General features: G+C 42.4%; 1 protein-coding gene across 9 annotated transcripts in view; it reads right to left on the bottom strand.

Annotated features, from left to right (window-relative positions):
- The window catches only part of TCF3 (transcription factor 3), a 90,806-nt gene that overhangs the window by 52,761 nt on the left and 23,814 nt on the right, over positions 1–14,231 (bottom strand). For 6 of the 9 annotated variants that reach the window (XM_060785038.2, XM_060785040.2, XM_060785041.2 and 3 more), the window contains exons 4-5: positions 12,899–12,975; positions 12,515–12,611 (exon numbers count right to left, since the gene is read on the bottom strand). In XM_060785038.2, the coding sequence (XP_060641021.1) occupies positions 12,515–12,611; positions 12,899–12,975 (174 nt within the window). The remainder of the gene's footprint in view (positions 1–12,514; positions 12,612–12,898; positions 12,976–14,231) is intronic. The other 3 variants (XM_060785043.2, XM_060785037.2, XM_060785042.2) reach the window with 1 other exon arrangement.

The following is a 14,231-nucleotide window of genomic DNA, read 5'->3' as shown; positions in this document are numbered from 1 at the left end:
TTAACGATGTAAGAGCCTCGTTACGAAGAACCTGGATGAGGTATAAAAAATATTTTTATAAAATGACCCCATTATGGATCTCTCCAATGGAGGCACTCCAGAGGAGACTTCTAGGTTGGATAACGTGGCCGACATATAGAGATGTTTTAATTAAAGACAGAACGGATATTAAGACGTTTGAACAATTGAAGGACAGTTATGAAAACATTACATGGCTCCATTACTTACAAATTAAAGATTATTACAAACAAGACAAAAAAGTAGGTTTGACTGGGATGAAACAATATGGGACAAAATATTGAAGTTGAAAAAGAAAATAGTCACAACGATTTATAATAAACTACTAGCTGTCCCCTGCCAGGTGTTGCTGTGGCCCAGTCTGTTGATCTGGAAAATAAAGTAATGAGAAAGTGTTGGTTTCTAATATATGTAATTTCTTTATATTTGTGGGTAAACAGTATTTCTTGCTATTTCTTTGTCAGTGTTGATGTGGAGAGTGTCTGGTTTGCCCACCCTGGAACATGCAACATATCCCTGTCCTTATTTAGGGGTCCCTTTCACATCTATGACACTATATCTCTCTGTGTGAATCATATCTATCTATCTATCTATATCTACGGCTGGATGGCTCTTTGTCAGGAGGGCTTTGATTACATTTTCTTGCCCTGGTGAAGGGAGTTGGACTGGATGGCCTTGAGTATTTTCTGTTGTCATGGGGGTTCTGTGTGGGAAGTTTGGCCCAATTCTGTCGTTTGTGGGGTTCAGAACACTCTTTGATTGTAGGTGAACTGTGAATCCCAGTGACTACAACTCCCAAATGTCAAGGCCTATTTCCCCCAAAGTCCATCTATGTTCATATTTGGGCAAATGGAATATTTGTGCCAAGTTTGGTCCAGATCCATCATTGCTTGAGTCCATGGTAGTCTCTGGATGTAGGTGAACTACAACTCCCAAACTCAAGGTCAATGCTCACTAAACCCTTCTAGTGTTTTCTGTTGGTCATGGGAGTTCTGTGTGCCAAGTTTGGTTCAATTCCATCGTTGATGGAGTTCAGAATGCTCTTTGATTGTAGGTGAACTATAAATCCCAGCAACTACAACTCCCAAATGACAAAATCATAATTCTTTGAGTGATGGTCACTCCTTGTGTTGTGAGACATTTTGTTGCCAAATTTGGTGTGATTTCGTTCATTGGTTCTTTTGTTTTTAAGGTACTCATTATGCACTCAGCATTTTTATATATATAGATTAGTATGGTTGACTGAAAAGGAACAGGTCAAATCCTGTATGATTAAGTGGGCAGAGAACTTAAGAAGGCCGGTCCAATTTAGAGAGTGGGAACAAATGTGGAACAAGAAATTAAAATATACCTATGCACTCCAAAAAAAATATATTAAACCATATGTATAAAAACATATTCAGATAAATATTGGAAAGGTTGTGATCAGACTGGTACATTCTATCACATGTGGTGGACATGTAAGGAAACATCTAAGTATTGGTCATTGATTCATGAGGAGACACAACAAATCCTAAACAGGAAGAAACCAGAGTATTATTTGCTAGGCTTTACTGACTTGGAACTACAACTTGATGAAAATGAAGACAAATTGTTTACATCAGGGGTCCTCAAACTAAGGCCCGGGGGCTGGATGCGGCCCTCCAAGGTCATTTACCCGGCCCTCGCTCAGGGTCAACCTAAGTCTGAAACTACTTGAAAGCACACAACAACAGCAACAATCCTATCTCATCAGCCAAAAGCAGGCCCACACTTCCCATTGGAATACTAATTTATTAACATTGTTCCTCATTTTAATTATTGTATTGTTTTAAGTGTTTTTTACATTACAAAGAAGATACATGCAGTGTCCATAGGAATTAATTCATTTTTTCCCCAAATTATAATCTGTCCCTCCAACAGTTTGAGGGACTGTGAACTGGCCCTCTGTTTAAAAAGTTTGTGGACCCCTGGTTTACATTCATCACAACAGTGGCTAGAATTATTTTTTGCAAAATTTTGGAAAAAAGAACAAATCCCTACTATTGATGAGTGGTTGGGTAAAGTTAAAGAAATAAGACATGGATGAACTAACTTTTTTGCTAAGGAAAAATACCGGGAAATCTTTAAAAAGGACAGATTGGGTCCTTTTCTATGACTATGAAAAAAATAGAAAAACGAAAGAGACAAAGAAGATGTAAATAAAACAACGAAACAAAAGACAAGAAGATCCTGAGACTGGAATGGAAGTCATTTTACTTATTATTATTATTATTATTATTATTATTATTATTCCCATCTCTTTCCTACTTTCCTATCCTCTTTTGAATATTCTCCCTCTTTCCATGTTTAAATTTACTAATAAAAATCTATTACCAAAAAAAAAGTGTGGGCCAATCTTCCACAAAACCAGGCCTGTATGCACAGTTGTCCATGATGCATCTGTGTGCCAGGTTTGGTCCAGATCCAACGTTGTCTTTGGAGGGATCTATACGAGTTGCAGTTCACCTACATCCAGAGTGCACTATGAACGCAAACAATGATGGATCTGGACCAAACTTGGCATGCACACCCAATAAGCCCAAATTTGAATATTGGTAGGTTTTGAAGGGTATTGGCCTGGACATTTTGGAGCACTCTGAACTCCACCAGCCCACATGACCAGCAAAAAATACTGGAGGTCTTTGGTACAAATTCTCCTTGATTTGGGGGAGTAGTTCACCCACATCCAGAGAGCACTGTGAACCCAAACACTGATGGATCTGGACCAAAATTGGCACACATACCTAATATGCCGAAATTTGATTACTGGGGAGGTTTGAGGGGAATTGACCTTCCATTCTCGGAGTTGTAGTTCACCCACAACCAGGGAAACTGTGGCCTCCAACCATGATGGACATGGACCAAACTTGGCACACAGAACCCCCATGACTAACTCAACCTACGGGAAGGGTTTACGGGGACTGACTCACCATAGTGGGAGTTGCAGTTTACCCTACAGGCAGAGAGCACACTGAATCCCACTGGTGATGTATCTAGAGCAGTGGTTCTCAACCTGGGGTTCCCAGATGTTTTTGGCCTACAACTCCCAGAAATCCCAGCCAGCTTACCAGCTGTTAGGATTTCTGGGAGTTGAGAACCACTGATCTAGAGCAAACCTGCCCCACATAACAAACTTTAAGTACTGGATGGAGTTTCTCAGGGTTAACCTGGCATGATGAGAGTTATAGTTCACCCACACCCTTATGCATTTTGTAGAATTAGAAAATTAACTTTTTCAAATAACCTATGCAACTCCAGGTACCCAAGCTGGTATATATATAGTTTTTTCCAAACACTATTGTCATCCTACAATTTAGTCCAGGAACATATGCAGTAGACACTTTGTGGCCTCAAAAATTTTCAATGTATTCATATAATGTTGCCAAAGTGGTTGTCACATTTCCCGAATTAAAGATTTATCAAAACTGGATAAATCAAAGCCTAATAATAATATGTTGTATTGTATTTTTATTATACTATTACACTAGGTAACATGACTTTTGTTCCTGGGTTTTTAAATATAAGTCCATAATCGGTTTGATCATAAAAACATGGGAAAAGTTCATTAAATTGCAAAAACTTTGTGTTTGCGGGAGGGACATCTTGCAACACATTGGGCTATAGTTTTTTAATGTGTATCTCATTCGGTCTCAACCAATTCGTGTCTCAACGAGTTTGTGCCACGAAAATGAAGTTTCTGGAGCAGAACAACTACTTTCAAAGTAAGTACTTCCAACACTTTCAAACCAGAAACACATTTCCCCCCAAATTTTGTTAGTGTTAGACACCTTTACATTCAACATTGTGACCTTTTCTTGGGAGTCTAAATGCAATGTTTGTTTATGTTTAAGACTAGCTTGAGTATCCGGTGGTGTCCTATTTATCTGAAAAAGGTATTGTTTTGGCGTATTAGGTAATGCCATTTAGTTAATTACTATCAATATTTTTCAGAAAGAAGCCAGTTTCTGATTTGTTTTTTGATGAATGACCCCATTAGAAAATGCATAACGATGGGGGGGGGGGGGTGAACTACATTTATCGAAAATGTGGGCCAATCTTCCCCAAACCAGGCCTGTATGCACAGTTGTCCATGTTGCACCTGTGTGCCAGGTTTGGTCCAGATCCAACGTTGGCTGGGTTCAGTGCTTTCTGGATGCAGATGAGCTACAACGCCCAAAACCAAGGTCAATTCCCACAAACCCAAGCAGTATGTTCAGTTGGCCATGGGGCTTCTCTGTGCCAAGTTTGTTCCCAGTCCATTGTCGGTGGGGATCGCCTTTTCTCTGGATGCAGGTTTACTACAACTCCCAGATTCCCAGGGCAATCACCCCCAAACTCAACCTGTATTCTCAGTTGTGCATGTTGGGTCTGTGTGCCAAGTTTGGTCCAGATCTGTTATTCACAGTGTTCTCTGGATGTAGGTGAACTACAACTCCTATAAATCATGGTGAATTCTTCCCAAACCTCTTGTTCAGTTCAATTCCTGTTTGCTGTGTGCCTTAGGAAAGGGTGAAGAGAGGGGCAGTGAGTGGGGTCATGCATATTCCAAATGGAAAGAGTAAGGAACCCTGGGATGTCCATTCTGGAAGGAAAACAGAACATCTAGGATGAAATTGTCCCCGAATAAAAGCCTTCACTTGGGTGGCGGGCAGTATGGTGTTTTGATAGGACATTGGCAGGGTTTGGGCCACATGCTCATGGTGCCCGCTGTAACCTGAAATGTCCTTGGAGGGAGGGCTTTTGGTGGCTCCTCAGCACTGTGGGTTAAAGTTGTTTGTGGAGATAGGAGGTTGTGTGTGTAAGTGGACACATACACACATACACATTTTCACTTTTATTATGTGTATAGGTAAACCATAAACAACATGATTTTATGCAGGATATCTATACACCTAATAAACGTCAAAATATGTGCGTTGCTGGGGTGCCCACTTTCACAGACAGGCTCCCACTTCCACAAACAGCTATGAAGAGACACAAATGGCCCTTCCTCCAATGACACTGCAGGTTACAGAAAGCACTGTAAACATGTACAACCCCCCGCCAACGTTCTCCACAGACACCACCCAAATGAAAGCTTTCATACGGGGACAATTTCATCCTAGATTGTATGTGTTTCCTCCATCACCGACATCCCAGTGTTTCTTACTCTCTCCATTGGCGTGGAATTTGCATGATCCCGCCCGCTGCCTCTTCCATAACCCTTTCCTACTCTTTTCTATGGTGTAAAACAAACAAAGCAGAATTGATCAGCAACTGAACATATTGGAGGAGTTCAGGGGACTGACTCAACATGATGGAAGTTGTAGTTCACTCTGCATCAAGACAGAGCACAATGACCCCCACCAGCAATGGATCTGGACCACATTTGACACACAAGAACTTCCATGACTAACAAAAAAGACTTGAGAGGTTTCGGGTGAACTGACCTTGATTTATATGAGTTGTAGCTCACACCCAGAGAGCACTGTGAACCCAAACAACAATGGATCTGGACCAAACTTGGTACGTACACCCAAATTTGAATACTGGTGGGGTTTTTTTGGGGGGGGGGGGGAGTTGCTTTTGACATTTGGATGTTCTAGTTACTAGGATTTAAAGTTCACCTGCAATCAAAGAGCACTTTGAATCCTACCAAAGATGGACCCAGAACTAATTTGGCACACCAAACCCCCATGTCCAATAAAAAATAATGGACGGCTTTGGGGGGAATTCACCGTGATTTTTGGAGTTGTAGTTCACTTACATCCAGAGACACTGTGACCACCACCAATGACAGATCTGGACGAAACTTGGCACACAGAGCCCCCATGACCAACTGAACATACTGAAGGAATTTGAGGGGACTGACACACCATTGTGGCAGCTGTAGTTGTCCTGCAGCCAGAGATCACACTGAACCCCACCAATGATGCATCTAGAGCAGCGTTTCTCAACCTGGGGGTTGGAACCCTTGAGGGCTTCGCGAGGAGGTGTCTGTGGTTGTCAAAGACCATCAGAAAACAGTATTTTCTGTTGATCATGGGGGGTGTGGGAAGTTTGGCCCAGTTCTATTGTTGGTAGAATTCGGAATGCTCTTTGATTGTAGGTGAATTATAAATCAAAGTACAGAAACGACAACTCCCAAAGGTCAAGTCTATTTCCCCCAAACTCCACCAGTATTCACATTTGGGCATGTTGAGGATTCGTGCCAAGTTTGGTCCAGATCCATGCTCTCTGGATGTAGGAGAACTACAACTCCAAAACTCAAGCTCAATGCCCACCAAACCCTTCCAATATTTTCTGTTGGTCATGGGAGTTCTGTGTGTCAAATTTGGGTCAATTCCATCGTTGGTGGAGTTCAAAATGCTCTTTGATTGTAGGTGAACTATAAATCCCAGCAACTACAACTCCCAAATGACAAAAATAATTACCCCCAACCCCACCAGTATTCAGATGTGGGTGTATTGGGTATTTGTGCCAAATTTGGTCCAGTGAATTAAAATACAGCCTGCATATCTGATATTGACATTATGATTCATAACAGTAGCAAAATGTCAGTTATGAAATAGCAATGAAAATGACCTTATGGTTGAGGGTCATGACAGCATGAGGAACTGTATTAAGGGGTCGCGGCATTAGGAAGGTTGAGAAACACTGATCTAGAGCAAACTTGCCCAACATGACAAACTTTAAGTAGTGATGGAGTTTCTCAGGGTTAACCTGGCATGATGTGAGTTGTAGTTCGCCCACAAACTTACGCATTTTATAAAACAAAACAAAACGAAAAGATATTTTCAAATAACCCAAGCTAAAAATGGGGTGCGTCTAAAGAATCTCAGGTACATCTTATGCATTGTTCCTGAAGTTAGGGTGCATCTTACCATATTACAATGGTGTTTTATACAATGGAAGTAGTACACTATTTTGGGGAGGGGGGGCTGAGAGTGTGTGACTCACTGTCTAGTCTGACGCTGCAAGTCGGGAGATGCATTAAAACAAACCAACCAGACACACCAAAACCACCACCCAAGGAATCACAGTGAAGGAAAAAAAATACCCCCCCCCCGAAACACGACTCGTTTCCCCCCTCGAGGTAAGGCGGGCATTCCCAGATCCAATCATTCTATTAAGTATGCAATTCCTGGCCGAAGGGAGGGGTAGGAAGGATTTGAGGAGGGGGAAGAGATAAGTCATAGAGATTAAAGGCTGCGTCGGGCGAAAATGGGGGGGGGGGGCATGGCGCTTGAGAGGGAAGACACCCCCTGCGTGAACCGATTAAAATCCATTGTCCGAGATTCCGCGCCAGTCACAATGCCGGCTAGATTAGCTGAAAAGAAGTTAATTGCTAGAAATAATTACTCGAAAGACATTGGGGGGGGGGGGGGGGGGAGATGGGCTTTCCCCCGACTTGCAAGTGAAGCAATTTCCATCAAGGCAGTTTCTGCTCTCTGTCGTTGCCCCCACCCCGCATGTGTTAATCCATAAATACTCCACACAACGGTGGATGGAGAGGAGGACCGAAGTCGTTTTGGGCAAAACACTGATTGGAGACGGATACCAGACCCCCCTAAAAAAAAAACCTCCAACCAGAAATGGATACCAGACACCCCCTCCCCCCACAAAAGAACTCCCTCTCCCCACAAGCTTTTAAAAGGATAACTGTGGTTCAAAACAGAGAAGTCGAGACAGGGAAAGAGCTATTACTGAGACTTCATTCCCTGTTTACAGCTAGGTGGACCTCCTATCAATCTACTGCATGAATTTCTAATACCTTTGAAGGCCCTCCAAAAGCACAACAAAGTTTGGAAAGAGACTTTCTCTCCCAGTCAAATCTATTCCAGAGCAAGGATTTGAACCCAGATCTCTGAGTCCAGACCTCAGCATTATGCTCCTTCTATAGCAGTGGTTCCCAATATTTTTTTTGACCAGGGACCACTTTGACCAGTGACCACTCTCCAACATTAGTAAAGTTTTTGGTCAACTTTAGATTTGGTTTGGGGTGCTGATTCTGAAAATTGCATTGGATAGACCACATCAGCTCTAGTTTCTGATACAGAGCATATGCAATGGTCAGTGACAGGGACGGTGCGAAAGGAGCGGAAATAAAATAAAATAAAATAAAGAGAAAGGAGGCTCGTGGACTAGATTTCGTCCTCAGAGCCCACTGGTTGTCCGTGGCCCACAGGCTAAGAACCACTGTTTTATATATATACACACATAATAAAAGTGAAAATACGTATGTGTATATGTGGCTGGTATATCCACTTACACAGAGAAGCTCCTGCCCCACAAACAGCTATAACTCCCACTAGTCAGGAGACACCAATGGCCCTCCCTCCAATGACACTGCAGGTTATAGTGAGTGCCATGAACATGTCCAAGAGCCCTGCCAATGTCCTCCACAAACACCACACTGCCCACCACCCAAGTGAAGGCTTTCATAGGGGGACAATTTCATCCTGCATTTTATGTGTTTCCTCCACCACAGACATCCCAGGATTTCTGACACTCTCCATTGGTGTGGAATTTGCATGTCCCTGCCCACTGCCTCTCCCATCACCCTTTCCTATTCTTTTCCATGGCACACAGCAAACAGAGGAAGTGATCAGCAACTGAACATACTTGAGAGATTTGGGGAGAATTCACCATGATTTATAGGAGTTGTAGGTCCTGGGATGTATAGTTCACCTGCAATCTAAGAGCACTCTGAACTCCACCAATGATGGACCTAGAACTAATTTAGCTCACAGAACCCCCATAACCAACAAAAAATACTGGATGTCTTTGGAGGGATTTATAGGAGTTGCAGTTCACCGACACCCAGAGTGCACTATGAACACAAACAATGATGGATCTGGACCACACTTGGTATGCATACCCGATATGCCCAAATTTGAATATTGGTAGGTTTTGAAGGGTATTGGCCTGGACATTTTGGAGTTGTAGGTACTGGGATTTATAGTTCACCTGCAATCAATGAGCACTCTGAACTCCACCAAACTTGGCACACACAGCCCCCATGACCAGCAAAAAATACTGGAGGTCTTTGGTGCAAATTCACCTTTATTTGGGGGAGTAGTTCACCCACATCCAGAAAGCACTGTGAACCCAAACACTGATGGATCTGGACCAAAATTGACACACATACCGCACTGAGTCACCTTGGGGCTGAAATGGGCGGGATAGAAATAATGTAAATAAATACATACCTAATATGCCGAAATTTGATTCCTGGAGAAGTTTGAGGGGAATTGACCTTCCTTTCTTGGAGGTGTAGTTCCCCCTCAAACTGTGTCCTCCAAACATGACGGACCTGGACCAAACTTGCCACACAGAACCCCCATGACTAACTCAACCTACTGGAAGGGTTTACAGGGACTGACTCACCATAGTGGGAGTTGTAGTTCACCCTACAGCCAGAGAGCACACTGAATCCCACTGGTGATGCATCTAGAGCAAACCCCACATAACAAACTTTAAGTACTGGATGGAGTTTCTCAGGGTTAACCTGGCATGATGAGAGTTATAGTTCACCCACAACCTTATGCATTTTGCAGAATTAGAAAATTAACTTTTTCAAATAACCCATGCAACTCCAGGTACCCAAGCTGGTACATATATAGTTTTTCCAAACACTACTGTCATCCCACAATTTAGTCCAGGAACATATGCAGTAGACACTTTGTGGCCTCAAAACATTTCAATTTACTCATATAATGTTCTCAAAGTGGTCGTCACATTTCCCATGTCAGTCCCCAATTAAAGATTTACCACAACTGGATAAATCAAGGCCTAATAATAATATGTTATACTGGATATTTATTATAATATAGTATTACACCAGGTAACATGACTTTTGTTCCTGGGTTATAAATATAAGTTCATAATCGGTTTGATCATAAAATCATGGGAAAACTTCATTAAACTGCAAAAACTTTGTGTTTGCGGGAGGGACATCTTGCAACACATTGGGCTATAGTTTTTCAATGTGTATCTCATTAGGTCTCAACCAATTCGTGTCTCAACGAGTTTGTGCCACGAAAATGAAGGTTCTGGAGCAGAACAACTACTTTCAAAGTAAATACTTCCAATACTTTCAAACCAGAAACACATTTCCCCCCAAATTTTGTTAGTGTTAGACACCTTTACATTCAACATTGTGACCTTTTCTTGGGAGTCTAAATGCAATGTTTATTTATGTTTAAGACTAGCTTGAGTATCCGGTGGTGCCCTATTTATCTGAAAAAGTTATTGTTTTGGTGTGTTAGGTAATGCCATTTAGTTAATTACTATCAATATTTTTCAGAAAGAATCCAGTTTCTGATTTGTTTTTTCATGAATGACCCCATTAGAAAATGCGTAACGATGGGGGGGAGGGGGGTGAACTACTTTTATCGAAAGTGTGGGCCAATCTTCCGCAAACCAGGCCTGTATGCACAGTTGTCCATGTTGCACCTGTGTGCCAGGTTTGGTCCAGATCCAACGTTGGCTGGGTTCAGTGCTTTCTGGATGCAGATGAGCTACAATGCCCAAAACCAAGGTCAATTCCCACAAACCCAAGCAGTATGTTCAGTTGGCCATGGGGCTTCTCTGTGCCAAGTTTGTTCCCAGTCCATTGTTCGTGGGGGGTCACCTTTTCTCTGGATGCAGGTTTACTAAAACTCCCAGATTCACAGGGCAATCACCCCCAAACTCAACCTGTATTCTCAGTTGTGCATGTTGGGTCTGTGTGCCAAGTTTGGTCCAGATCTGTTATTGGTTGGTTTCACAATGTTCTCTGGATGTAGGTGAACTACAACTCCTATAAATCATGGTGAATTCTTCCCAAACCTCTTGTTCAGTTCAATTCCTGTTTGCTGTGTGCCTTAGGAAAGGGTGAAGAGAGGGGCAGTGAGTGGGGTCATGCATATTCCAAATGGAAAGAGTAAGGAAACCTGGGATGTCCATTCTGGGGGAAAAACAACTACTTTCAAAGTAAGTACTTCCAACACTTTCAAACCAGAAACACATTTTCCTCCAAAGTTTGTTAGATAGTGTATTAATTTTAAAATATTATAATTATTTTATGATTAGTCCCCAGGTGTTATTCTTATTACCATTATTATATATTATTATCATTATAGTGAGAAGCGCCCTGTGGCACAATGGGTTAAACCATTGTGCCAGCAGGACTGAAGACCAACAGGTTAGAGGTTCGAATCCGGTGAGAGCGCGGATGAACTCCCTCTGTCAGCTTCAGCTCCCCATGCGGGGACATGAGGGAAGCCTCCCACAACAATGCCAAAACATCAAACATCTGGGCATCACCTGGGCAATGTCCTTCCAGACAACCAATTCTCTCACACCAGAAGCGACTTGCAGTTTCTCAAGTCGTTCCTGACACAAAAAAATATTGTTATATATTATTATATTTAACATAATGATTAGTATATACACACACGTATTATATTATTAGTTTCCTGGATGTCTTTATTATAGTATTATATTATTACACTTTATTATTCTAGTACAGATATGGGCAAACCCAGGCCTGGGAGCCAAATGTGGCCCTTGGGCTCTTTATTTTTCAGGCCCTCCTCTCTCACCATCCTCTCCTTCCTTCTCTCTATCTGTCCTTCCTCCTTCTCCTTCCCTTCCACCCTTTTGTCCTTCCTTCCTTTTTGTCTTTCCTTCCTTCTCTTTCCTCTCTCCCTTCGCTCCCTCTAGTCTCTTCCACCGTTTTGTCCTTTCTTCATTCTCTATTTCCTTTCTCGTTCCCTTCCTTCCTTCCATCTTTCCTTTCCTTTTGTCTTTCCTTCCCTCTTTCTCCTTCCATCCTTCCCTTCCACTTTCATCCTTCCTTCTCTGTTTCCTCCCTCTTTCTCCTTCTATCCTTCCCTTCCACTTTCATCCTTCCTTCTCTGTTTCCTCCCTCTTTCTCCTTCCATTCTTCCCTTCCACCCTTTTTCCTTCCTTCCTTCCTTCCTTCTTTCTTTCTCTCTTTCCTTCCTCCCTTCCATCACCAGACAGTCAGTCCTCCTAGCAGGAAGTGCTAGCATGCGGCCCCCAAGTTAGAAAGTTTGCTCACGCCTGATCTAGTATGTTGTTATAGTATTAGTACTATATTATTATTATTATTATTGTATAATTGTTCTTCTTTTTACTACTACTATTATTTTTAAATATTATTAGTCCCCCAAGTGTTGTTATTAGTATTACTACTAAAGTATATATATTTATTTCGAATTGTTGCAGATAAATTGCAAAATCTGCATCATGAAACATATATTTATTATTATAGTATTATATTATTATTTTTGTATTGAATGTTTGCCGATGTCTGTTGTAAACCATCCTGAGTCCCCTCAGGGAGATAGGCCGGGATATAAATAAAGTATTATTATTATTACATTATTATTATTATTTCTAAAGACCCACTCTCAAGTCATCCCAAACCCGTATGGGACATCCCACCTCCAGATCAGAAACGTCCGAATTAAAGGACAGCGCTTACCGACAATCCCGGATCCCAGGAATGAGGACGAAGATATGTTATTATGGGATGGCAGGTCCCGAAGCTCGCTGTAGTGTGAGCCTTCGCCGTAGCCCTGCTAAAGGAAACAGAGGAAGAGAAGCATTTGCAGGATGCACCAAAGCCCCAGTCCGGAGGCTAGATAGCCAAATGTCAGGATGGTTTCCTGGGTAAGAGGGTTTGGCTAGATGGTCCTTGTGGTCAATTCTAACTCCAGGATCCTCATAATAATGGCACAGTACAGTCTAATCATATAGGAGCTCAGCCAGTGGGCAATCTGATTGGCCGCTGAATGTGAACCCATCGGTGGGGCACCCTGACCTTGCCCCCTCCCCAGCATGGCCACCACCTTGAGGTCCTTCTTACCCTGACTTGGTCAAAAGTCGAGTTGTTCTGATCTCCAGATGCCCATGACCCAGAGGCCGGCCGCTCTTCCAAGGCCGCTAGAAAGAGAGGAAAACAGAAGAAGAATAAAACAGGAGTGTTACTTGATCACTCTCCAAATGGTAAAGCAAACTTCCTTATAATCGCTGTAAACTTCAACAGCGAACTGTTGAACCTGCTGTTGTCGGACTACAAATCCCACCATCAACAGACCACAAATACCAGAAACAACAGTATACAAATCCCAACATTAAAGGACTTCAAATGCCAGCATTTTTGAACCACGAAGCCCAGCATACCCAGACTACAAATCCCAGCTTTCTTGGACTACAAATCCCAGCATCCCCAGACTACATATCCTCGCCTCAATGGACTACAAATCCCAGCATGAACAAATTACAAATCCAGACATCAACAAACTACAAATCCAGACATTGGTGGACTACAAATCCCAGCCTTGAGAGATGACAAATTTCAATCTCAATGTACAAATTCCAGCCTCAACAGATTACAAATCCTGGCATCAATGAACTACAAATCATGCCATCGTCGGACTACAAACCCTATCACCAACGGACTACAAACCCCAGCACCGATGGACTACAAACCCTAACCTAGACTGACTATAAAACTCAGAATCAAGACACTACAAATCCTGCATCGACTGACTACAGATCCCAGCATCACAGACTACAAATCTAGAAATAGTTTTCTAAGATCTACAGAGACACTCACTGGAACACCTCAGCAAGCGAGAGTCCAAAAGTGGCAGGCTCAAACCCAGAACGTCAACCAATGGCTGATACCAAATGAGAGACTCCCCCCTGGGCACACAGATGACTTGGAAGGCGCTGAACAGACTGTGCTCTGGCACCACGAGATGCAGAGCCAACCTTCAGAAATGGGGCTACAAAGTGGAGTCCATGACATGCGAGTGTGGAGAAGAGCAAACCACTGACCACCTGCTGCAATGCAACCTGAGCCCTGCCACATGCACAATGGAGGACCTTCTTGCAGCAACACCGGAAGTACTCCAAGTGGCCAGATACTGGTCAAAGGACATTTAATCAACTACCAAACTCACAAATTTTGTATTTTGTCTGTTTGTTTGCTTTGTTCTGTTAGAAATGTAATATAATTTGACTGGTTGTCCTGACACAACAAATAAAATAAATAAAAGACTACAAATTCCACCATCAGTGGACTACGAATCCCAGAACTCTCCATTCCCAAGCCAGTTTTATGTCCCAACTGGACTGTAGGGAAGAAAGGCATAGTTTTCATTATTTTCTTCCTGTTTTGAGAAATGTGAAGG

This window comes from Anolis sagrei, chromosome X (assembly GCF_037176765.1).
Source record: "Anolis sagrei isolate rAnoSag1 chromosome X, rAnoSag1.mat, whole genome shotgun sequence".
NCBI lineage: Eukaryota > Metazoa > Chordata > Lepidosauria > Squamata > Dactyloidae > Anolis > Anolis sagrei.
This window is presented reverse-complemented; position numbering and strand designations above follow the sequence as displayed.